General features: G+C 36.5%; 1 protein-coding gene across 3 annotated transcripts; it reads right to left on the bottom strand.

The window, feature by feature from the left end:
* Window positions 1-621: 621 nt before the first annotated feature.
* Window positions 622-13,776, bottom strand: LOC107791476 (uncharacterized). Of its 3 annotated transcripts, none has more exons than XM_016613560.2 (14): window positions 12,946-13,776; window positions 9,620-9,695; window positions 9,434-9,523; window positions 9,318-9,362; window positions 8,369-8,449; window positions 7,588-7,651; window positions 7,426-7,484; window positions 6,835-6,945; window positions 6,609-6,745; window positions 6,413-6,452; window positions 5,175-5,237; window positions 4,552-4,745; window positions 1,339-1,828; window positions 622-877 (listed from the first exon to the last, which is right to left on the bottom strand). In XM_016613560.2, exons 1-13 carry the CDS (start codon window positions 13,464-13,466, stop codon window positions 1,345-1,347), a joined length of 1,965 nt encoding a protein of 654 aa, XP_016469046.2. In that variant the 5' UTR covers window positions 13,467-13,776; the 3' UTR covers window positions 622-877; window positions 1,339-1,344. The 3 variants fall into 3 exon arrangements, with proteins under 3 accessions (XP_016469046.2, XP_016469047.2, XP_016469048.1); XM_016613561.2 differs by having other exon boundaries at window positions 7,426-7,504; window positions 7,588-7,607; XM_016613562.2 differs by lacking the exon at window positions 622-877 and having other exon boundaries at window positions 1,690-1,828; window positions 4,542-4,745.
* Window positions 13,777-27,584: the final 13,808 nt, after the last annotated feature.

Below are 27,584 nucleotides of genomic sequence, written 5' to 3'. Positions count from 1 at the left end.
TGTGAATATGCTGGGAATCACGTTATTCTGTGTCCAATGCGATGTCCATTTTGTTACAGGATGGACAAGTGCTATACAAGATTAGCTAACTAGGAATTGTTGATAATAAATTATGCTACTTCACTCTATTCTTAAATCTTAACTTGACTCAATTTTGAATTCTATGTTCCAATAGTCTATAATCCCAATTCTAAAGTTTCAATGCTTTAAAATACGTCGAATTGTATTTAAAAGAAAACCTCAAAATTATCAAACATTTACTTTCCATAACCAGAGAGATCTCGCAAAGATAAGCCAACATTTTCAATATCGCAGTAGGAAAAAATACACCACCAAACAGTGATGGAATGAAATCCCCTTTGATTGAGTTCGGCACCCCCCCCCCCAAACACACAGAAAAGTAGGGTGTCTATGCCACAGATCTGGACACTAGAATCTAGATTGTTATACAAATTATGAAAAGAAAAAGGAACAAATATTTTTCTCCATTAGACTCATTTAGATGACAAATAAGGCGTCCCTGGACATTCAAACAGTTTCTTATGCATAGCTCTTTCCGTTTCACCAATAAATAATTTAAGTAATATATATAAATAGTGTAGAAAACTTATACATAACTGGTTGTTGAAAGTCAATTTTACTTGATGGCGTAATATTTTATTGGTGCATACAATTTAAGCTCTTTATTAAATAACTGTTTCAACAACCTGCTCTAGGACCCCAACTCTCAGCTGGGTCCTAAAGCTACAAAAAGGATGTTATTTCTACACTCTTACCTATTTCTACAACCAAAGATGCTATACTATACCATTGAAAAGTCAAAGTCGCATGAAGCATATAACATGCTGGTGATTTAAAGGAGTCTTCTGAAGCCAGCCTGCAATAAATTCAAAATCAAACTCACAGGACTGCAAAATCTCTGAGTTAATACCATGAGTGGTAGGAAGTAATTATTCTGCATCTACATAAATCTCTCTATTGACAACAGACGAACTCCAAATTCAAGACCGGGAGACTAAACATTGCAATACTTGCAGTGCACACAATAGGTATCAAACATGCATCTGCGGAAACTATTCTATTGCCTAGAGGCTAAGATAGGGCAATTAACTCTAGCAAAATTAGCAAGAGTCTAATTTGGAGTTCTGATGAGTGATGAACCACATTGAAATATGCAGGCAAAACTTTAAAGCACTCAACATCAATTCTCTTCTCTCTTCTTTTCCGCTAAAAGGCATAGAGATGTCAAGCAAGAAAGAATGAAAAGGCACTGTTGCACTGTAAACATAAACACAACTAAAAACAATCAAAGACAGAAAACAAGCTATGATAAGTTACCTTTCTTCATTGGAGCTTGGTTGAGCAAAGCTGCAAGTTATCATCACTCAAACAACCAAGCAATCCTGTGTTTAGGAGGCACGTATACCTCACATCACGAATAGGGCCGTTGAGAGATTTAATACGCTGAGCCACATTTAAAGATGGCAATTCTTGTAACACCAGTTCCATTGTTGCTTCATCACCAGAAGCAAACAAGGGGTTCTGATTCCCTCTATCTATTATAGCAGATTTTGGAAGTCGAATGCCACTCATTTTGGCACAAGAAGCTCCTAACTTCAGGTATCTGCTACCCACTCTCCTGTAAAGAACATGAGAACCCTCTACAGCTTGCTCCATTACTGGAGGAGTAAGCGGTACTTGCGAAGCAGCCATGTCGCCAATGATCTCCAGTTTAGGACGGAAAGAGGCAACTATGTCATCATTTCTATCTCCACAAGCGAGAGATATACAGATTCCTTGATTCTCTGATTCAGGAACCAAGCACGGCCTTCAGTGATAAATGCAACTCCGTTATCAACATGGAATTCATAGAAAGTACTCACATAGCTTCAAGATAATAACTCTTTTATACCAGCTTGAAAAGTCACCAAAACCATACAGTTGATCCAGGTTCAAATATATATACATATATAAGATGCACTCTGCCCCTCAACTCCTTTAAAGAAGATTCTGAGCATAGTCAGATCTATTCATTTGGAAAGCAATTCTGTCTACTACTAGGGAATAAGGCAAAACTTTCAATATAAGCACTCTTTTAGACCAGCTTGAAAAGTCAACTAAACACACAGTTGGCCCCGGTATGATTTACATCAATTTTTCAGAAGTTCTTATCTCTCAAAATCATCAATAACAATATGGTAGACCTTCACAACAAAAAATCTCTTGGACCAGCTTTAAAAGTAAACTAAAAAGCATATAGTTGATCCCAGTACGATCTATATCCATATAAATCGCCATAAGTGCCTGCTAACTATCCACTCAACTCCTCTTAACATGATTTTGGACATAGTCAAGTAGATTCAAATAATTTATCAGGAAAGCTATTGTTTCTACTACTAGGGCTTAAGCACATCGAAAACCAGAAAACAGTTGGTATGAGCAAAAAATTCTGCAAACAAAAAAAAACAATATACTTTGCCGCTAAGAAGGTTATATACCCTCGACGTTAGTGGAAATTGTAGGTTGAAATGTGAACAAGGACCTGAACACATTAACAAGTTTAAAGTCCTCTAGAATAAAAAGTAAGACTGTACTATTGACAACTCAAGTAGTGAAAGTTCTTTACAACAACTTCAAGATTCCTCCAATAAAAACGCCTCCAGGATGGCTTTGATCTAGTGGTAAGAGTGATACTAGTAATATGTGGGTTAGCCGCACCTCACCCTGCCGCCGCAAACAAAAGTCTAGTATTTGTGAAGAAAGGTATAGGGGAGTGCTTATTATTCACTGAATTCCCAACCGTGCGTCAACTGGTCCATGACGAATTTTGGTTATCAAAAGAAAAAAGATACTTTCTTGCAAATCTTAAATAATAAGTAAAGCCTTGCCACATTATGAAAACATCAAGAGACAAATTCATGCTTATCTGCACAACTAAACTAAGTCAATAAGAAATTAACAACCATGTTAAATCCTTGACATTAGACCAGAACCTTAACAACAACAAAAAACCTAGTGAAGGTAGAGAGGTTGTTTCCGATAGACCCTTAGCTCAAGGAATAGTGAACAGGAAGCAACCAACAATAACAACAAGAAAAACAAAGATACAACGTGTAATAACAACAACAACAACAACAACAACAACAACCCAGTATAATCCCACTAGTGGGGTCTGGGGAGGGTAGTGTGTACGCAGAATTTATCCCTACCCTGGGGTAGAGAGGTTGTTTCCAAATGACCCTCGGCATCCTTCCCTCCAAGAACTCCCCACCTTGCTCTTGGGGTGACTCGAACTCACAACCTCTTGGTTGGAAGTGGAGGGTGCTTACCATCAGAGCAACCCACCTTGTCAACAACGTGTAATAACAAAGATCAAGAAATAAGATGAGACCAAAACCTTGATGTTCCAATTAAGAGTATCTTTTTTACCAGAATGGAAAAGGATAAGAAGGATTTCCATGAGAAAAAATCTGAACCATCCAACTCATAGTTTAATTCTATTAGGAAAAAGGGAAATGCAATAACAAACAACTTCTTTGAAGATCTTTTCAAACAACCTCAGCAACAAGTTGATATGAGTAGCTTGGACTCTACAAAATTATCACTGACCAAGACAATGTTAACTTCACAAAAATATATATAGAGAAGGAAATTAGGAGCATTGGCTTCACATCGACAAGAGTGGGTTGCTCTAGTGGTAAGCACCCTCCACTTCCAACCAAGAGATTGTGAGTTCGAGTCACCCCAAGAGAAAGGTGGGAAGTTCTTAGAGGGAGGGAGCCGAGGATCTATCGAAAATAGCCTCTCTATCCCAGGGTAGGGGTAAGGTCTGCGTACACACTACCCTCCCCAGACCCATTAGTAGGATTATACTGGGTTGTTGTTGTTGTTGTTGTACTTTTTGAGATATCGAATCACCATAAAGTACATTTTGAAGAACCATAACCATTGAACCGTACTCAGTACCAGCCAGCTGGACTATTTAGTGAGAAACAATTTGCATTGAGCACAGTTCACTCTTAATCTCACCACAGTATGTAAGCTATTAGAAAAACAATTATGACAACAGTCTGCACCTTCTTGAGCAATTTCTCTTTCAAGAAAAACTGGAAAATGGTCAACTCAATGCCTTCATCCATTTCTTATTCTATACCACTCACCAGTTTTTCTACTTACTTCAATCATTTGTATAGGATGAATGAGTACTTAGAATGTACTCAGAGACCAGAAAATGCAGCCTTCTTTAAGAATATACCGTGGACCTAAATTTGCAGTTAGGCTCCTTCAAGAATATTCCTAAGATCTAAATTTGCAGTTAGTTAATGATTACAATTGTCAAGTTACAGGAATAATCTACTGAGAGATTCCAAAGTGCAAATAATCTTGAGTCGGTACTAAGCAAAGATTCATCAGAATCAGATCCTAACAGTTCTAAAGATACAGTAAGGGATGGTGCAACTCAGACGATATTAGATATTAAGAAAAAACTTGTTCACCTCAAGAAGCAACTAAGATAAATTTAGAAGAGCAGTAAAACATACTAGAATTCACCTTTCTTCACCGCTACCAAAGTTCCAGTGGCACAAGCCTACTGACGATGCAGAAAGAACACTTCTGACGCCAGCACCAAGTGTAGGATCAGCTGAAAGAGAGCACACGGTATGAACAGGATTTCCTGTCAACCCAGTCATACATTCCACTGGCTTCATAGTTTGACGCCCATCAAACTGCAAAACCATACCATTCTGCACAAGACAAAAAAAATATGATGCATTATTCAGAGAAAAGGAAAGAATAGAGACACCAACTATTTTTTCTTTTCGATAAATAACAATGCTGTTGCCTGTACTTGAAAGAGAGACTAACTAGTGAAAACAAATAAGTGCTCCCTCAATACCAACTTGCTTGTCACTTTGGATTCCTTGTGGGTCAATTTGGCAAATTTTCTCAGCTAAATTAGGTATATATTTATTCTTTTTTTTATAAGTATATATTTATTCTTTTTTTTTAACATTAGATATTTAAAAACTACATCAAAAGTAGTATAAGTTGTAATTTTCTACCATGTCAAAATAACGAGAGAATAGATTCACAATTATTAGTCAAAGTTACTTTGTTTGACTCCCAACAAATGAAAAGTGGGACCATTTTTTGAACAGACAATGTTTTAGGACCTGTAATCCGGCATACATGTAATGTGAATTGTTGGGATCCCACGAACATGACCAAGGAACAGTCTGCACATTCCAAATAGACAAACAAAAAGAATCAAATTAACTTGGCCAAGAGTATCAATTAGCAACAAACCTATCCTATAGAGAAAGGTCAATAACAGTAACAAATATTGGGGAAAGGGGGGTAACTAATAACAGTAGCAAAGGGATTATTATCAGGAAAGCACATTACTGAGTAGAAAAGTCGAAGATGCAGCAATTGAATCTAAGCAATCATTGCAGCAGGACATTCGGGGGCTTGCTATAAAGGCAGTGCTTTTTGCAGTTCAGGAGATGCATTTGTTACATTGTAAATCAGGACATTTTTTCCCTTTAAAGTTTCAAACATGGAATTGTCTTTGATGATTGTAAGAAATTCCCCACAGGCTCTAACAACTTCCTTCAATTACTTGACAACTTACCGAAATTTAAATCCAAGTTAAAGTAGCCTTGGACTTGACAAAACTCATGACCCAGCAACGGGACTTGGGGAATTATGCAGAAAATTTTACTATTATCCCAAGTAAACTGTTGGGCCCCCCACCAACAACTAGATAACAGGGAAAAAATGCAACCCCACCATTCAGACAAACATTCTGAACCAGGTAGAAAGTATAGATTTTTGAAAAATTCAACAGGCGTAGGTAGTATAGTCAACCACAAAGAAGAAGAAATCAAAACAAAAGAACAGAAAGTTCAAGAAAAACAAGGCAAGCAAAAATCAAACTTAGCACATAATCTTCTGCCGCAAAAAGACTGAGACTTGAGGTCTATGAATTAGGAGGGTGGGACAGAGGAAAAGCTAATTGCTGTTTTACGAAAATTTGCATTTTGTCAACTCTCAAGTTGTCAATCAAAAGTAACACCTTTCACAAGATGAATAGGTGGTGTTAAAGATCGGCTGATAGTGAAGGTCCAGTCAAATCAAATAGGTTGTTCTGTACATTTAACTCTGAAAATGAGGGACCTTATCAGGCCTTACCAGTTAGCGTAAAGTGTGTACACAGTAAGTACAGAAAAATTATTCCATAAGAACTCTAATCAACAATCATTCAAGCAGAGAGTTTCTCATCCAAAGAGCTTATCAACCAAAAATAGTACGTAATACGTTATCCAACAACTGTGCGAGCAATTTTATCTTTACACAAACTTAAGAATTGAAAGCAAAAACAAAACTATAAAAGGCCTAGAGTTATTACCGGTAAGTCATATGTCAGAACAGTATGGTTGTTTTCAGCACTGCAAAAAGAAAGAGATCAAATAAATAAGCTATCTACCGGGAGGGAAGCACAAAATCGAAGCTAAATGCTGTTCTACAGCAATTCTTTTGATCAAGTACATTTAGCTGTTATGCAGCAATTATTTGGCAGAAAGTGGATGAGGAAGGTTATCGACCTAAGAACTGACAACTTCTTCCCTAAGGAAGCCAAGAGTATGACTCTTTCATGAGGAGAAACATGCAAGTCCTTGATAGTTTTCATGCTCGCAGGAAGCAGAATGTCTTCTCTTTCATGCGGAGGTAATAGGCTGATCTGCAAAATGTAAAAGTAGAAAAAGTTGAAGCACATACGCAGAACGTAAACCAGCAGAGAATTCCAGTAAGGCGACCTAAGAAATATACTTTGGTAAGCATATGCTGCCCTCCCATTCCAGCGAGCCTTCTGGCAATCATCAAATTCTCACCGTTACTATCCACATCAAATAGGCGAGCGCCATCAATCTGAAACTCTTTCTACAAATGTATAAAACATAAGGTTACTAACTCATTAAAACTTCAGTCAATGGGGCCAATTGGACAAACATATGCTGTGTTCGTTCCCAATACAAAACCAGTAAGAAAAAAGAGGTAAGAGAGAAAAGAATAGAAGTCATATTTTGGGACAATAAGAAGGAAGGGAACTGACCATCCATACTACTTTCTCAGTCACCTAAAGACTATTGATGATGCAAGGTAAGTGTTAACCCAAAGGTGAGCATATTTCCAGTGCATCTTTGTACACAAGTTGCAATAAATGTGAAACAACAACGGATAAAGGACTAATGATTTCTCTGTTGATACTATCAGGTAAACAAGTTGCAACAGATGTGGAGCAACAATGGATAAAGGAGTAATAATTTCTGAGTTGATACTATCAGTAACCAAACATTAAAAAATAAAAATAAAAATATAGCTCAATTTTCACATTTGACAAGAGTACAGGAGATGGCAAACCTGTAAAACAAAAGCGTTCGCATATTCACGTCTTCCCAATTTGGAGTCAATATTGCGCCCTGCATGACATGGATAGGTACTGGAACTTCAGTGTGAAACGATGATAGAACATAGCCAATAGGATCAATATCCCAAAGTACAGATTTCTCAAGGACGGCTTACCAAAAATGCGTCCAGATGACCTGCACTGCATCTCGCTTTGTGAGCCCTCTACACAAGTTATTCTCTATGAAGAGCAGATATGCAGTAAGTAATATGCCGCTTTAGTGAACAAAGGTTAACAGAGATACCTATACCACTACTAATTGCACCGAAACTTGTTATCCAATTTTTCTCAAGCCAAAGAAACGACAGAATAAATCAAAAACCCAAAGAAGAAAGGGCTAAAAATAAACTAAGAAAGGGGATATACACATTTAAGAATATTTCTTAAAAAGCCCAAACAAGTACCTGCCTTATAGCATTGAAAGATGTCATATTCTGAAGAATGTTAAAAGGGAATGCTGGCAGGAAAAAGAGGGCCACAATATGTACTAAAGAAAGTGCACCAAAGTCAATCTGGTATTTCAGGACAGGAAGAGTGTGTGCAAATAATTTAACAATGGGTAAAGAGAATATAACGTTGGAGTTTTCAAACAAGGGAACAGCAATAATGAGTAAACACGCATGAAGTAGAGTTAATCAGCTCGTTTTGCAAACCCTAGGAGAAAGTTTAAACAAAATTTACAATGGGTGTTTTGGTAGTAACCAAATCACTTAAAGAGACAACCAAGACACAGGAAAAGTGATTCTAAAAACAATCTAATCTGATCCTCCCCTCCCCCATCTCCCCACCACTAAAGAAAAGCCCCCTACACTTTCAACCAAACAAAAAAGATGCATTGAAGAAGGGAGGTGTGAAGAAGCAGCACATAGCAAAAATAGCACACAGAGTGACACATACCTCTTTGAGGTGCCCCACTTGCTTATGCAACTCGGCTTCTCTCCTCCTCCACTCAACTTCTTTCTTACACCAATCACTGCACTGCGCATATTGAATATCGTCTTATAATCACCATGAGAACATGTGAAGAAAAATGTAATTTAGCACCTCCGGAGAGGGGACTAAATTGTTTTCAAAACTCAGTTAAAGCAGAAGTATCATTGTTGTGGCTAACCCACTGTGATTTTGCTTCCTGACGAAGCATAAGCTGACAGGTGACTTGAATGCCTTTACACAGAGCAATGAAGCTAGCTGTTAAAAGCAAACAATTCTGGTTTAAATAGTGAAGAATGTACAAGGGAGAGGAAGAGAACAGAAGGGAAAAGGGCAACAAAGGTGTCTTTCCTTTTGCTAAAAGCTTCAACATTATGAGGGAAGAAATTATGTTTATCTTACTCATTTCTGTCTAATTTTAGACGATTGAACTCTACACTGATACTCATCTTTCTCCTAGTGTTCCAACTAAAGAAATGAGAGAATCGCCCTTACCTATAACAATTGGTAAGAGGTTTCTATACAAAACATACATTGAGTTTTTAAATCGTGAGCAATTTGGTCCATTTGAAAACACTAACAATCATCTTCAACTACACTGTTTCTTTCTAAATTGAGTAAAGGAAAAGTCTAGCCTAAGACATAAAAAGATAACCATCATCAAATCGTCATTTTGTTTCTTTTCTTTTTCAAACATAAGGTTTCATCAAGCTTTCACTTTTTCTATCGATCTCGCCGACAGATGATCGAATGCCTTAGTTGGTCAGTCCTGTGCTTCTGCCTCTAGTAGTTTGTGTTGGCTACATGGAAAAGCTTGAAAGTCTCTACTGTGAATCTTCATTTATAGGTTAGACCTGAGATGTATCAGGAGATAGCAGTTACAAAATCAAAAACCTTTCTTCTTCTTTTCTCTTACCTCTTTTTCAAGAGAAAAACATCTAGATTCAAGAGACCGGATTTTCTGCAAAAGAGGAAGGGATTGGGTCACTATCTCATGGAGCAAGCTTCAAAATATAAGCATCAAATGAAGACCTTTTGAAGCTCTTCATCAACAGCATGAAGACGAGAAGCATAAAGCACTCGGACACCCTTCAATGTGCATTTCTTATTACATTGAGGGCACTACAAACAAAACAAAAGAAAGAATGTGAGGGGCCAACTGAAAAAAGGATGTCAAAATACTGCATAAAACAAGAACCAAATTATTATGAGAAATACCTTTCCTAAACTTCCTTTTTGTTGCAACCACTTCTTGATACATGACAAACCATATATATGCCCACAAGGAAGGCAGCTGCAAAAGATTAAAAGGTGGAAGATAATGGAAGTATTAACACTTGAAAACTGTATTTTCAGTTGTCAATTATATATCAACTTATCAAGCAATCAACTAAACCTCAACTCCAACTAGTTTGGTCGACTATATGAATTATCCATATACATTCCAATTTATTTGGGTCAATGTCATTCCATTACTAAAAAGTTGTGTTTACGTCAAATCAGGGGTTCTCTAAAACTAGAGATTTCTAAATACCATTTTTATCCCTACAGTGACATGTAAGTCTCTAACCATAACTCCAATTAGTTGATATTGCCGATACGAGTCTTTTACTTGCATTGTATTACATTCTTATCTAAGTCCGCATTGATTCAATAGATTAAAGGACTTTAATGACAACTGTTTTCCGTGTGATTTTAGTTCTTTATCTCCTTCTAACACCTTAAATCATCATATCTGCGCACCCACTAACTGATGCATTTGGATGGCCACATAGAACATCCACAAACAATATCAAACAACCTTCCATCATTTCATCCTCTGTGTATTACACCATCTGTCGGATGTGAACTGTGATCATTCAGCAGTCACTTATTCAAAAGAACAGAAAACTCAAGTGCTTTAATTGGGAAGGTGAAGATAGTTATTCAGTTTCATGTGTTACAGCCATATAGTATTTCATAGAATTTGCATGAATGTTAGTATAATCAAGCCAACTGAAACAAACTCCTATTATCTATAACACAACCCACAGACCCTCTAAATTTAGTATCCATTGTTTTCATCTTCAATTTAAACAAAATAGAAGTCCTCTGCAGCATCTCAATTTTTCTTTTCAAGTTACGTCATTGTACTTAAATTGTCAAAATAGAAGCTGCTTTTAAAAATCTTATTCCCTTTTACATGTTGAACTAAGCGTAATTTTTTTAATCAAATGGTAAAAGTTTCTAAACGAGACTAAGAAAGATTTTGACAAAAATAAAAAAGACAGAACGGAAACAGAGATCAGTACAGCAGAAATAACATTTTATTGTGCTATATCATTCCCCCAAGGCTTCACCTTGTCTGTTTCACAATTGAATATAGATGACTATTTTCTTCTTTTTCTTTTTGATAAGGTTGAATATAGAATATTTTAACATTCAAACAATCAGCACGAACCAACTTTTTTCAAAATTGAAACGGGTGAATGGATTATATGGATTCATATAGTTGATCCAACTAGTTATTGAACATAGTTTGTTGTTGAGGTTGTATGCTATAGACGTCACCACAATCAGATATGACTTAAGATATATGCACTCACAATGTAATGAGTGTAGATTAACCTGAGGTTAATTAGCATTTATTACAAGAACAACATACCCGATGTAATTCCATAAGTGGGATCGGGGAGGGTAGTGTGTACACAGGCCTTACCCCTACTTTGTGCAAGTAGAGAGGTTGTTTCTGATAGACCCTGGGCTCAAGGAAAGCAAATTCACAGCAATTTTGAAAAAGAAGTACGAAAGTTTAAAAGCCATGAAAAAGGAAGCAGCAACAACAACAATATAATAAGATAACTAAAGTAAAAGCATCAACAAGTAGTAGTAGAAATTTAAGATAAATGAAGTTCTAGCAACAACAACAACAAACACAGCGTAACCCCACAAGTGGGGTCTGGGGAAGTTAGTGTGTACACAGACCTTAACCCTACCTGGTGAAGGTGGAAAAAGAATAAGCAAGTACTAGAATAATACTAATACTAATGGTATGGAAAAGAAATACAGTCGACTGCCTAATAACTTTCTACCTTAATACTCCACCTCCACACCCTTCTGTCAAAGGCCATGTACTCAGTAAGCAGATGATGAGTCATGTCCTGCCTAATCACTTATCTCCAATACTTCTCCAGACCACTGTTTTAAAAGACGTTTCTGGGGCGAGCCCCGGGGCGAGGCGTACCAAAAACGCCCCGGGGCGATGGTGTGGGACGAAAGTCTCAAGAGGCGTATGCCCCGCAATTTGGGGCGTATGCCCGGGCGTTCAGGGCGTACGCCCGAGCGTTCGGGGCGCGTTTTTTTTACTAAGGAGTAAGCCACATAGACTTTTTCAAATTAAAACAAAATTTGTTAAATTAGTCATTCATATAATACCCGAATTCTCAAAAGTAAGTTTGGTAATTACTCAAAAGGTTTAAAAAGGAACTCAAAAGTATTAAATTTAAAAGTAAAGATCTTTTTATTGATTTAAGCCCTAATTCATGGTTTTCCCAATTTGTTATCTTGTCCGCTAGTCTGCTAATATCTCCCCAAAAGCAACGAATATTTAATTTTTTTTACAAATACAAAGAGAACTACATTCTTCTTCATAGCAGCAAATTCAAAGTTCAAATTGCAGGTTACTCATCCTTTTTGTTCCTCCATATAGAAAACTTTATTCTTTTAGACTCAAATTACTTGTGCTTGTAAGTAACGTATAATAGATTGTTTTGATTAGTTTTTTGTGTGGATGGAGCACACATATATATAGTTTTCTTCAATTTTTATGCAATTTTACCTGTTTATAAATATTTACTGTCATTATATTATTTTATAAAATATTAAAAATTAAATACCTATTGGGCTTACGCCCAATGACTCGGGGCTTACGCCCCGCTGAGGCTTATGTAAAACGCCTCGCCTTACGCCCACGCCTTTTAAAACACTGTTCCAGATTACCCCTACCTCTCCTTAGACCCACCATTGTCAATCCCTCACACCTGGGACATTTGTGCATCTCCCCTTCACATGCCCGAACAATTATTACCATTTATTTTAGGTTAATAATCAATGCTATTAAATAGATTATTTACCCGATTGCGTAAATACATCACCACAATCAAAAAGGACTTAGGTTGCACTCACAGTGTAATGACTGTAGATTAACATGAGGTTAATTACCATTTATTCTAGGTTACTAATTAATGTTATCAAATAGGTTACTTTGTGTAAATATATCACCACAATAGAAGGGATTTTTAAATTATATGCATTGACAGAATTATATGCATTGACAGTGTAATGAGTGTAGATAATCTGGGGTTCATTGCAATTTATTCTAGGTTACTAACCAATGCTACATTGCTACTACTAGGTTATTTACCTAGAATTACCATTAATTCTAGGTTGCCAGTCAAAGCTATTGAATAGGTTACTGACTTAATTATATAAATATTTTTTAAAACGTTAGTGCATAGAACTTGAAACTCAATAATTGTCGATGGAAGGGCAAAGAAGTAAATTACCAGATTTGGTGGTCGCCGTCGTTGGTCCAAGCTTCCATGCAAATAGGGCAAAACAAACCTTCAATCTCACTTCGATTCCACTCCCCTTCTCCTTCGCCTCCACCGTCTTCTTCCTTATCAACATCTTGCGACGCCTTTTCCCCGCCTTTGGTCCCCGTCGTAGCATCTTCACTTTCCATAGCGGAATTATCGAAATTCACAGCATTAATCGCCCGCTGTTGAGATGAAATTGCTGCACCACCACGATTCCCGTACAAAACCGTACGCAATGTCGTCCTTCCAGTACTCGACTCTTCATTTCCAATATCTTCGTCCTCCTCCTCTTCTTCTTCTTCTTCTTCGTCTTCTTCTTGTTGTTCTTCTTCTTCTTCGTCTTCTTCTGTCTCTTCTTCCTCTTCGTCTTCCTCATACTCTGCTTCATCTTCTAAAAAGACGACGTCGTCGGCCAGTTCACCCTCGTCGCCGCCGACGGCGATTAGGTGGAGGAATCTCTCGTAATCCGGGTCGGCGTCATCGGCCATTGCTATAATTGGATTATTATGCGCCTTAGGTCACACCATTCGGCACTCAATTTTGTGAGAGCAAAATTTTGGGCAAAGTGCGTTTGGCGCTGAAAAAAATAGGAGGGAAGTGAAACTCAAGACGCTCTCTTTTAATAGAGTAAAAAACAATTAAAAATAGAAAGAAAAAAATAGGGAAACCAATTTGGGATAGAGGGGAAGAATATTTGGTTTTGACTAATAAATTTAATTTAATACAATGATTACACATTAATCATAAGGGGAAGGATAAAGAATCAGAAGAATTAAAGAAATCAGTTTTGGATTTCTTAAGGCAGCTGTAGAGATTTTGTGGGCTTTTAAATATAGTGAAAATGAGAAGAATGAAGGGGTGCAAAAAACTGAGAAGAATGAAGGGGAGAAAAATACAGAAAAGGGAAAGGGAGAAGAATTGAAATACTTATTTCAAATAAAATATCTGAATTAATATTTGGTTTCGAAATTAATCTATTATTTCAACTTCAACTCGAAATAGAGAATTTAAAGTTTTTATTTTCTATTTTAGGAGTAATTCAAATGAAATAATGGTTGTCATATCCAAACACAATACCTTCCAAAAACCCTTTTTTCAACTTTAATTTCAAGTATTTCTTTTTTTAGCTTCAATGGAATATCATCCAAAACTCCTACTGGTTTGTAAATAAAATTATTTACTTAACCACCAAAAAAAAAAAGAATATCATCCAAAAACATGCTGATTTTTGGCATTTTAAATTGACATACTTGTTTATTAAGGGACAGCTTTATATTGCCATACTTGTTAGGAAAGCAGAACATGCTGAATTTTGGTTTTGAAAATTGCCATACTTGTTTAAGGAAAGTAAAATAAAAAAAATAAAATTTCACTTATAGATTTTCCATTCAGTTATGCATTGACATAAAGATAAATTAGAGATGAACAAATGATGTAACATGCCAAATAATAATTAATTTGCTTTGTTGAATCCCATCTGTTTATTTTGATTATATTTTCTTCGATAGTACAAAAAAATAAAATCTGAATTTCGAATCATGAATTAAAATTTTTAAAAATCCTCTCATGAATATTATTTTTTGGTTTCTCATCCGGTGTCCGGTACCCGTATTGGAGCCCAACTATATTCGAAATCGCGCCGCGTAGGGCCCCATTCGTGGGAAAGCGTTGCCTACCAAGGATTTTTTCATACCCAAAGCTCAAACCCGAAATCTCTAGTTAACGGAAGAGCAACCATATCCGTTGCACCACATCCTTTGGGGGGGTTTTCATGGATAGTTGAAATGAAGGAAATTGAGTTGATCTTTTCGAATAGAAATAGACTACATGGCATGCACGGGCCCAATACTGTATAATATGAAATTACTATTTGTGATTAATTTATTTTGATATGAAATTGTATAGAAGAGACAGAAATTGAGGCATCACCGGAAAATGGCACAATATTCACATCCATGAGAATACTAAATATACATATATAAACATATATTTATTTACATGTAGACAAAAAGAGATGCATATTACTTCGAAAGTGGCATAGCTTTTACATTCATGAGAGTATCTATATTCACAAAAGGTGATTCTTTCTCCATAGTGTAATTGTTCTACTTCTTTGTAGTGCAACAAAAGTATTGACATATACAAATCACATAAAAAGACCAAGTTTTAGTACCTATATAACAATGATTCTTTCTATAGTGTGGAATGATACCTCCCTATAAGATAAATATAAGTAGGCCTTCTGTTATTAGAAAAATACTTTTTCCACTTTCAAATGCATTATCAATCCAAACCGAGTTAGTAGCAAAACAACTTTCATTAAAGAACAAACTCCTTTAATAAAAAGGATGACGGAACGCACAAACACACACCAACAAAAAAAAGAAGCAAAATAACTTGCAAAAATCCTAGAGAGACATCATCATATAGGCCTATTAATTAATCCCAATTGTAATGAAAACCACACCATGATCCAACGGGTAGACAGATTCCATCTTCACGTATATCCCAAACGCAAAACTTGTCTTGACATAACTTAGCTACATTATCAAAGTTAAACAATAGGAAAACTTCATGGTTTGGTCCTCAACTTATGTTGCATACAATTGTATTATCCCCTTTGATAACTGTTGGTATTGAATTCGGATATCGGGTCGCTCTATATGGGCTGACCCAACCCATTTAGGAAAAAACAGAGTTTGGGAATAAACTAATTTTTTTGAAGAAGTTACTACAAGTTTGGGTGTAGTTGAGAGCAGTTTTCTCATAGCAGTTAATTTCTTTCCCTATAAAATTTATTTTGGTCTTCCTATTCCAAGAGGAATGAACGAACAACAACTAGGAAATTGCTCTGCCTTTCTCATCAATCTTCTTCTTCTTTAAGAGAGAAGATTTTTCTCCTTCGTTTGCAAAACACACATAAAGAAAGACATTTAGTTTGTAGAACTATACTTTATTTTCCAAGAGAATCAAAGTTGGACTTAGGGGTAATTTTTCTGGGTTGTGATTTTACTCTGTTGCGTAACAAGAACATGATTCTAATTCCTATTCTTACTGAATTTGATTAATAATGGCATCAGAGCATGAATATTGCTACCGCATTAGAGAAGTACGTATGATAATTATACTATGTTGTAAATTCTGTTTGTTCTGCCGCATATAACTTCTAGGTTTAAGAAATTATTCCAAGGTGTCTTTGTTCGTTACGTTGCCGTCATTGCCGCATATATTACTTTCAAAGTATAATGACCTTCAGTTTGTTTTTTCATTCAAAAGTGGAATCCTTTTCTTTGTGGATAAGGTTTCGAAGTCAAAAGTTTTCTGATTGTTTCAACGTATGCAAACTGAGTATTCCTTTTACCATTGATTCTTTGAACCACGTGCTTTGAGTATAGTTTATGTAATTACATCATTTAATTACAGAATGTATATAATGGTATGTAAATTACATTGAAATAGCGATATACTCATGTGTGCACTTTGTTTAATAAGAAGACATTGAATAATGCGTTATCAAAAAAGTTTTATATGTTAGGACCGTGATTTTTTTTATTTGGTCTGTATACAACCTACTGTATCTTAATATTAAAATAAGTTTAGTCTTAATCCCTCAATTGGTATCCTTATACAAGTAATTGTGATATATGTTGTCACAATAAATGGTTGTAGCCATTCTTATTGTTTCCTTGGTCCTATTTCAGACATGGCAGAACATGGACAAGTTCGAATTACTCCAAGTGGGAGTTCTCGAAGTCAAGGAAAGAGACAAAGCAGAATGATACATCATCACGAGACTTATTTCTATAATGATTTAGACTCGGAGCCTGAAGTCATTAGGAATGTCCCTAGAGCAATGCAAAATGAGTTAAGGGATCGAATGTTGAATGAAGGGAATGAGAAAAGAAATTTAGGGAATTTAAAATTGGCCCTGATGCTTCCATTCCTGAACATGTATACCTTTTTCAGTCAAAAAGAGTTGAATTGGCTAATTACATAGAAATTACTGACTGGAAAGCGTTAGCTATTTTAGCAGACTCTCTTCGAGAGCCTTGGGTGAAGTTTTAACTACGATTTAACATAATATTTGCCTAGTGCACCTTTTAGTATATATGTGCAAGAGTTAGTATTTGATTGGTACATGTATGTCCTAACAAACATGTAAATTGTTGTTATATATTTTATTTAAATAAAATTTAAATTATGTTGTTTGTCTCACCAGTTACATATATTATTTATTATTTTATTTTGTAATGGATTGAGACTTGAAATAAAGTACACACTAAGAACGTGATTTTAATGTTAATTAAAATATTTAGATATATATGATGACTGGAAACGTAGTGACCTTTCGATTCTATACTAAATGTAGAATTAATATCATAATTAATTTATTTTAGTGTGTAATCACATGCATAAATTGATTACAGTATATATTGATGAGTTAAACTTGTAATATTGTCTCTAATAACAGACGTGGCATCGAAAAGTATCATTGATAACTTGAACAAGGGTGACAAATTGAATGGTGAAAATTACGACATCTGAAGTCGTAAGATGTGGTATGTACTAGAAGAGCAAGATGCTCTTGAAAGTATTAAGCATGTTTTGAGTCACCCAGAGGAGGGTAACACTGCCCAACACAGGAAGGATCTGGAAACTTACAATATTTGGAAAAAGAAAGATTCCACTACACGTGAAATTATTGTAAGTTCAGTTGCTGATGATCTCATCCATGAATGTGAGCAATATTCTACTGCTCAAGCCATGTGGTCATATTTAAGAGAGGCATATGGGGATACAACTGTGACTCGCCTTCGACAGCTGACAGTCAAGTTTGACACGTATAAAAAGCACCATGATCATAGTGTCAAGAAACATCTAAGGGTGATGTCAAATATGATTGCTCAACTCAAAAGTGCTGGCCATGTTCTCTTTGATGAGCAGCAGGTTCAGGCAGTGATTTGGTCTCTTCCCAATAATTGGGAACATATGAAGGTTAACTTGACCCACAATGATATCATCAAAACTTTTTCTGATGTTGCCCGTCATGTGGAGCTTGAAGACAATCGGCTTGGTGCTACTAAAGTTGAACCTAGTGCCTTTGTGGCAGAATCAAGTGGTACAAAGAGATCAAGCTTCAAACGCAAGAGAAACTGGAAAAATGACGAAAAGGGTAAGGAAACCGGAGAAAGATCCTCCAAGAAAAGAAACAAGCCAAATTCCTAGAAAGAAAAATGGTTCTACAAGAAGAAAGACAAGAGTAAGATGAAGTGCTACAATTGCCAAGTTCTCGGGTATTTTTCTCGTGAGTGCACTGAGTCGATAAAGGTAGAATTTCAAAACGCATATCTTAGTGCTATATATGTTTCTAGTACTGTTTTACTAACTGAATCTTATCCTGTATGGATTGTAGACTCATGGGACACCAACCATGTGAGCCGTGATAGGGAAGCGTTTATAGAGTTTCGTCGAGTTCCACCTGGATCAAAGCATGTATATGTGGGAAATAATTCAAAGCTTGAAGTCAAAGGGATAGGCACTTGTAGAATGGACATGCGTGGTGGCCTATCTTTGATGTTGCATGACGTCCTATATGTTCCAGAGATTCGACGAAACTTAGTCTTTGTATTTCTTCTTCTAGATTTAGATTTCAATTTTAACTTTAGTCACAATGATCTTAGAATTACTCAAGACAATATTTTTTATGGTTTTGGACATCGTTATGATGGTTTTATTGTGTTAGATTGTAATCCTTCTACGTATAACTATTATGTTGACCGTTGTGTTATGGCATGTTATTCTAGTAATAATTGTGTTGATGTTATTACATGGCATGCAAGATTAGGTCACATAGGGCAGGATCGAATAAATAGATTGGCTAAGGAAGGACATTTATGTTCTTTCTCTAAAATTGAAACGCCAACTTGTGAAAATTGTCTTGCCGGAAAGATTACATGTAAACCATTTGGAAAGGCTACGAGAGCTAATTTTCTATTGCAATTAATCCATTCTGATATCTGTGGTCCAATGAATGTGAGGGCTAGGTCTGGTGCTTTGTATTTCATTACATTTATTAATGATTTCATGCGCTTTGGTTATGTCTATTTGATTTCTCATAAGTCTGAAGCACTAGAATGCTTTAAGAGATATTTGAATGAAGTTGAGAATAAATAAGATAAAAGGATTAAGACCTTAAGAACCGATATAAGACGTGAATATCTATCAAATCAGTTTGAAGAATTATGTAATTAAAAGGTGTAACGACCCGACAAGTCATTTTGAGAATTAGCGATCCGTTCAGTGGCTTAAGGTCTCAAGCAGCTCCGTATTGTGTGTTATGATATGCGTGCGTAGTCAAGTTCGGATTTCGGATGATTCAGGATTGATTTGGAAGAAGGATCCGTGTTTTAGAAGCTTAAGCGATAAGAGTTGGTCGGAATTTGACTTTTGTGTAGACGACTACGAAATGGAGTTTGATTCAAATAGTTCCGTATGGTGATTTTGGATTTAGACGTGCATCCGAATTTAGATTTGAGGTCCGTAGGGTAATTTGAAGCATTTCGGCGAAAGTTGAAACTTTGGAAGGTTGAGAGGTTTGACCGAGAGTTGACTTTTGTGATATCGGGCTCGGATTGCATTCCTAGAGTTAGATTAGCTCTGTTATGTCATTTGGAACTTGCATGCAAAATTTGGCGTTATTCCGAGTTGATTTGATATGTTTCAGCACGAGTTTTGGGAGTTAGAAGACTTGGAAATTCATAAGTTCGAATCGTGGTGCGATTTATAGTTTCGACATTGTTTGATGTGATTTTAGGCCTCGAGTAGGTCTCTGTTACATTATGAAACTTATTGGTATATTCGGACGAGGTCCCGAGTGGCTCGAATGAGTTTCGGACAGGGTTCGGATCGTTGGAGCATTATTTGGAGCTGCTAGAATTTTCTGTTAACTAGTGTCTTCGCACCTGCGCGTGAGGGACCGCAAGTGCGTGCACGCAGAAGCGTGAATTGGTCGCAGAAGCGAAATGGGCAGGTCTGGGCTGTTACCGCATTGTGAAGGATATTCCGTACCTGCATGATTGCAGAAGCGGAGGGGAAAGGCACAAGAGCGAATAGGCAGCGCAAGAGCGCAACACTGGCCGCACCTGTGTTAGCGTAGAAGCGGGGCTTTTTTCGCAAGTGCGTTGAGCGGCCTCCAGTGATTCTCCACAAAAGCGGACGTTTTGTCACAAATGCCGCCGCAGAAGCGGCTAATGCGTCGCAGGTGCGATCGTGTCTGGGCAGAATCATATAAGTCGAGGGTTTGGCCATTTTCTCTATATTTTGAGTTGTAGACCTCGGATTTGAGCGATTCTTCGTGGATTTTTCAAGTTAATTTTTGGGGTAAGTGTTCTTCACCCGAAATTGATTATACTTCGTGATTTTATCTTTATTTTTATCATTAAATTAGTGTTTTGAGTTGAGGAAAATGAGAATTTTTGAAGAAATCTTTCAAAATGTAAAAAATGATGATTTAAAGGATGAATTGGTGTGGGAAATTGATAATTTTGGTGTGTTTGAACTGGTATCAGAATGGGTGTTCGAGTTTTGTAAATTTTACCGAGTTTCGAGGTGTGGGCCTGGGGTTCGACTTTTAGTTCTTGTTAAAGATTGGAGCTTTATTATCCGGAATTATTTTCTATGAGTTTAATTTATGAATTGAAGTTATTTTGACTAGATTTGAGCCGTCCGGAGGTTGTTTCACTCGAGAAGGTCATTTTAGAGTAATTGTCTAGCTTCTTTGAGGTAAGTATCTTGCCTAACTTTGTGTGGGGGAACTACCCCTCAGGATGTGAGTTTTTAGTGCTAATTGTGTCATGTGAAGTCCGTGTACGCGAGGTGACGAGTACGTGCTCAGGCTTATTTGTGAAAATTTGACGGTTTAGGACTCTTAGGTTCTTATGTTCATTATATATGAAGTTGTTTTGTTATGATAAATCTCTCATTTACTAGTTTCACCTCTACGTGTCTTTATTTTGGAATTAATTGCTTCATGTTCCACCCTTATTGCCGATTAAACTTTTATGTGTCTTAACTGAAGTTGTTTCTTCTTTTATTTCTATATTATCTTTTCCGCAATTGCCTATCATTAGTTGAAGTTATTATTATCTTTCCCATGATATGATTATCCTTAATTGAGTTTGTTGAATCTCTTCCGTAATTGCTCAACCCTAATTGAAGTTTTGTTATCCCTTATCAATGTTGACTTACCCTTAATAGGAGTCATTGATTCACGATATCCCTTTTATCGTTGAATTGTACTTATGTGGAATCATTTATACACAATATCTCTTCCTTGTTGAGCTATTGCTATGTTGTACCATTATTTCCTGTTGTGTCTCTCCTTGCGAGCTCGTTCTTCCGTCTCTTTGTGTTCTGGAGTTCCTGAGTTGATTTACTTGTTGTATTCTTGTGTTATTGTCGATGTTGTTATTATATGCAGTGTTGTGTTTGCACGAGGTTTCTGTCGTGGGTTGTTATTGTGGCATGAGGTTTCTGTTGTGCTGTTGTTATTGTGGCACGAGGTTTCTATTATGCTGTTGTTATTGTGGCACGAGGTTTCTGCCGTGTAGCCGTTATTGTGGCATGAGGTTTCTGTCGTACAATTATTATTGTTTGCACGAAGTTTCTGCCGTGCCATTGTGATCATTTTACGATTTGAGACTACGAGGTTGTACCTCAGGAGGGCTTTGTTGTCATTTCTCCTTTTCTGTGCACTTGTCTTTGACTGTTGTTTTTCTTAGCATATTGCTAGTTGTTTTCCTCCGTGTTGCTCTATTTGCTCAGTTCTATGTAGCTAATCTTGTTGTGCTTGTCGTTACATCTACTTCATTGCTGTCCTATTTACACTGTATATTTTGTGGTGATCGTTTCTTATGTGTCATTCCTTATCTCCACTCTTAATTGTGGACTTGGATTGTGGTAGAACACTTGCACAAGCATACACACAGATATATCACCCATATCGGTTTAAGGAGATGAGCCTTGACGTTATTGACCATTACATGTACTCTTGTCTACTTGCCTTCTGTGTGAGAGTTGTCCTCTTGGCACGTGAGTCGTCCGTGCAGTTATGGATTGAAATGTGGGCACAAGGTGCCAAGTGATTGGGGTTTAAGAATTGAGACTCGTGAGTTTTGATTATGAGGTTCGGTACCTCGTGAAAATGCTTGAATAAATCTGGTGTGAGAGCGGTTGTTCTTATTGAGTTATTGCTAGTTTTCTTTTATTTGGTTTCACTGACTTAGACTGTGTTCAGTTTACTCTACAACATTATTACCTGACTGCTTCCTGTTAAATATTGTTGGTATTAGTGTATCATTGCAAGTATTAACGTGTGTTCCTTATCCTACTTAGATTTATATTAATATTGTTTCCTCTGTTAGTTCACCTTCACACTTGTTCAGGTTGTTTTGTCCGGTAGGTGTTTTGACTGTCTCTCGTCACTACCTCACCGAGGTTAGTCTTCATACTAACTGGGTACCGCTGTGGTATACTCATACTACACTTCTGCACATTTTTGTACAGATCCAGGTGTCACAATTGTTGTTGATTATTAGCTGGCGGGTCGAGCTGTGGAGACTCAAGGTAAACCTGCCGTCACGTTCGCATGCCTCGTAGTCACCTTTTGATTTTGTTTTTGTACTGTTTGATTTCCATTCCGAACAATTGTACTTAAGGATTCTCTTAGCGAACTCAGTAGAGCTTATGACTTGTACTACCGATTTTGAGAATTGTAATTGTGTATAAGATTTTTATCTCATATACTTCATTTATTGGTTGATTTCTTCTATTAATTCAGTAAGCATTAGGCTTACCTAGTCTTAGAGGCTAGGTGTCACGACCCAAATTTCTCAAAGGCCGTGATGGCGCCCAACGTCGCCGCTAGGTAATCCAATAGTGAACTAACCGTGTATCTACTCTTTTAACATTTTTGAAATAGTTGATTTTTAATTATTACATAAGTAAGAGACGAGAAAATTTAATAAAATAAAGCGTAACAAATTGTAAGATCAAGTGTAGTGAAATAAATACTCAACAACCATTAAGTGTCTACTAGCAAAATTCCAAGAGATGGTGTCACAAGTGTATGAGCTACTAGTAGAATACACAAAATACTAAACTACTATCTGAAATAAAGTAGACAGAAAGTAAATACGAAAGAAAGACTTCGGGTGCTGCAGAACGGCTCAGAATGCAGCTCACCGCTAAGTCTCGATGTATTAGGAGTGCGATGATATCCAGATGCACCTGCCTCAGATCCTGCACGGTTAGTGCAGAAGTGTAGCGTGAGTACATAAACAACAAGTACCCAGTAAGTATCTAGTCTAACCTCGAAAAAGTAGTGACGAGGAGTTGACTTCGACACTTACTATGGGCTAACAATAAAATACCGAAATGCTAAATAAGCATGAGTTATGTAAACAACCATAAATCTCTATGACAAGCGATAAACAAATATTTCTTTCACTAATAATAAATCCCAAGTCAATTTCCATCATTTTGAATAATTGTAACCTCTCAAGCCAATAAAATCATATCAAGAATATTAGGCTCCAAGTAATACTACGCACGATTTATGCCGAGGTCGTACGACCCGATCCAAAATATATGTATATATACTATGTGCACTACCGAGGGTCGAACAACACGAACCATAGATGCATCTATTAACCTGCCGAGGCGAATGACCCGCTCCCATGAGAGTAGAGGAAATTTAACTCGCTTGCGGAAATACTTGCGACGTGAGTAGACATAAATTTCTCAAAGTTATTATAAAATTCTTCCATTCTTCCCCACACATAATAAATTTAAACGGGAGACTTTTGTAACGACCCGACTTGTCATTTTAAGAATTAACGTCCCGTTCGACGACTTAAGGTCTCGAGCAACTTCGTAATATGTATTATGACCCGCAGGTGTGGTCGAATTTGGTTTTGGGATGATTCAGGATTAAATTGAAAGAACAATTCTTATTTTTGAAGCTTAAATGAAAAGAGTTAACCAAAGTTGGACTTTTGAGTAAACGGCCCAGGAATAGTGTTTTGATTATTCCAATAGCTTCGTATGGTGATTTTGGACTTAAGAGTGTGTCTGGAAAATTATTTAAAAGCCCGTAGTTAAATTAGGCTTGAAATGGCAAAAATAGAAAGTTTAAGTTGGAAGTTTGACGTGGGAGTTGACTTTTTGATATCGGGGTCAGAATCCAGTTCTGAAAATTTTTATAGGTCCGTTATGTCATTTATGACTTGTGTGCAAAATTTCAGGTCAATCAGACTTGATTTGATAGGTTTAGGCATCGAATGTAGAAGTTAAAATTTCTTAGTTTTATTAAGCTTGAATTGGGGTATGATTCGTGATTTTAGCGTTGGTTGATATGATTTGAGGTTTCAACTAAGTCCGTAATATGTTTTGAGACTTGTTGGTATGTTCGGACGGGGTCCCGAGTGGCTCGGATGAGTTTCGGGGTGGTGTTGGACTATTCTTAGGCCATTTTTAGTTGCTGGTTTTTGGCCACAACGGTATGCATCATGATCGCGGATAAACGGTCGCGATCGCGAAGAGCAATTTTTCTGTTTGGACACTGTGAATCGCGATCGCGGAAGCCTTTTCGTGATCGCGTAGAGGAAAATCCTGCTGCACTGACCCGACTTTGGAAGCTTATATCTCGCAATCTATAAGGAATTTGGAGATGATATAAAAATAAAAGTTGTAGATCTTTGTGTATAATTTTTAGAAAATCAAACCATTTGGCATTTGAAGTTGTGTACTAAAGGTATGGTTGATATACCATAGGCTGTCTGGGAAAAGTTTGGAAATCGCTAAGAAGAAATTTGTGTTGCACATGACTAAATTTGGCAGCTTATATCTAGCAATCTATAAGGAACTGAGAGATGAGCAAAACATAAAAGTTGTAGTCCTTGGTATTTCGTTTTCAGAAAGTTAAACCATTTACAATTTTGAGTTTTGTACAAAAAGTTATAACCATTATACTAGAAGCTGCCTGGAAGAACTGACACTTGTTCTTCGCGATCGCGAAGCATTTTCCGCGATCACGAAAGGCAAATTTTGGGCTGATAAAAGTTTTGCTTCACAATCGCGAAGCATTTTCCGCGATCGCGACGAGTAAATACCTAGGCATTTGCTATATTTCGAGGTTTCAACCATTTTAAACATATTTAGAGCTATGGAGCTCGGATTGAAGCGATTTTGAGGCGATTTTTACCATATAGATTGGGGTAAGTGTTCTACATACGAAAGTGATTATACTTCGTGATTCTATGGTTATATTCATCATTTATTTCAGATTTAAATGGAAGAAATCAAGATTTTTGCAAAACGTTTCAAGAACGAAAATTTCAGATTTGGAGGTCGAGTTGTTATCGGAATTTGGTAAAATTGGTATGGTTGAACTCGTATCGAAATGGGTGTTAGGATTTCGATTAATTATGTCGGGTTCCGAGAGGTGGGTCCCGCGTTGACTTTTGGGTGACTTTTTAATGTCAAATTTTAAGTCGACATTTTGTTATCCGAAATTATTTTCGATGAATTTTAATGAAGTTATATAATTAATTTGGATATATTTGAGTTGTCCGGAGGTCAATTCAAGCAAGAAGGATATTTTGGAATATCGACATAACTTCAAAAAGGTAAGTATCTTGCCTAACTTTAAGTGAGGGAATTACCCCTTGGGCATTGAGTCTTATGTAAAAATTGTGTGATTGGAAGCCGTGTACGCGAGGTGACGAGTACGTACTCGGGCTTATATGTGCAAATTTTATTGATTTAAAGTTTTAGGCATCTTTATGTATTAAATTGGATAATTTTTGGCATTTGGTAAATCCTTGAATTATCACGCCTCATTCCTTATTTGTCGAGTTTGTATTTTATATAATAATTTGGTGTTATTGTCACTTGGATTTTATGTGAATTCTGTGTGTTTGTTGATTTGATATTTTTCTTGGAATTAAATTCATGATGGAATCCTTATCGGCAAATATTTATTAAATAAGTTTAAATTGAGGAGTTAATATAATTATCAAGAATTTGGATTAATGAAGGCGTTGCCCTATACTGAGTATTTTTCACCTTTGTTGATTGTTTTGAGGTTTTATATACGTTGTGTGGAGCCTTGAGCTATTTATTGAGAAATTTATTGATTCTGCCTCTTATTTGGAATTTGGTTGTGGTCAGTGGCAAGTTGTGATATGAATTGTTATATTGTGTGTTGGTTTAAACACTCTCCTTGATGTTATTTATGCTTCCTACCTTGCTTGTTAATGATATACATGTACTTGGTAAGGGAGAGTGTAAAGTACGAAGGGTGATGCCATGCCATTGAGAGTGTAAAAGCACGAAGGGTGATGTCGTGCCATTGAGAGTGTAAAAGTACGAAGGGTGATTCCGTGCCATTTCATTTATATTATCATGTGAGGGAGAGTGTAAAGCGCGAAGGGTGATGTCGTGCCATTTGAGAGTGTAAAGCACGAAGGTCCGTGCCATTTTATTTATATTATCAGGTGAGGATGTGAGTAAAAGCACGAAGGGTGATGCCGTGCCATTATTTTTATATTATCATATATTCATGGCACAAAGGGTGTTTCCGTGCAGGCGAGGACGGGAGACATATATTATATTATGATATCATTTTGTTGTGTATACATTCATGCCTTTATCTTGAGATGTTATTGTGCATCTATGTTTTCTATGTGACGTGTAGTCGTTGTTGCTTACTGTGTGCCTCCCACTTTATTTCTTTTATTGTTATTGACTTTTCTCCCACCTAGATGGTATTGTTATATGTATGCACGGTGAGAAAGAGATAAAAGTGCGAAGGGTATTGCCGTGCCAATTGATTTGATCTACACATATATATTGGGTGAGAATGAAATAAGTGCACGAAGGTATTGCCGTACCATTTGATGTGATTATATTGAATATATTTCTCACACTAGGAAAGTTAAATGAGGTGTCACATGGTGACTTTTACTTCAAAGAATTATATTCGAAAGATATTTATTTGAAGGGATTATATTTGAAAGAGATTTATTGGAAAGAATTATATTCGAAAGATATTTATTTGAAGGGATTATATTTGAAAGAGATTCATTGGAAAGAATTATATTCGAAAGATATCTATTTGAAGGGATTATATTTGAAAGAGATTTATTTGAAATATATTTGTTTGAAGGGAGCATATTCGAAGTATATTTATTGGAAAGTATTGTATCCTGAAGATTATTATTTGAAAAGCATATAGGCAAAAGATTTATATTTGACGGACTTAATTATTTGGTTGTACTTGTACTCATTATTTGCTGAGCAATATTAATGGCGTTCCTGTTGCCTTGCTGTTTAAATCACTAGTTGATTGGTGTTGCTATCACTTCTATTATTTTTTATTATTTTTTGTATGCTATATTGCACATGTTATTTGACTAGTGAGTGTCTTGACTGTACCTCGTCACTACTCCACTAAGGTTAGTTTTGATATTTATTGAGTACCTACTGTGGTGTACTCATACTACTCTTCTGCACATTTTTTTGTAGAGCCAGGTATTGGAGAAATT

This window comes from Nicotiana tabacum, chromosome 2 (genome assembly GCF_000715075.1).
Source record: "Nicotiana tabacum cultivar K326 chromosome 2, ASM71507v2, whole genome shotgun sequence".
Classification (NCBI taxonomy): domain Eukaryota; kingdom Viridiplantae; phylum Streptophyta; class Magnoliopsida; order Solanales; family Solanaceae; genus Nicotiana; species Nicotiana tabacum.
Note: the sequence above shows the minus strand (reverse complement) of the source record. Positions and strands in the feature narration are given on the sequence as shown.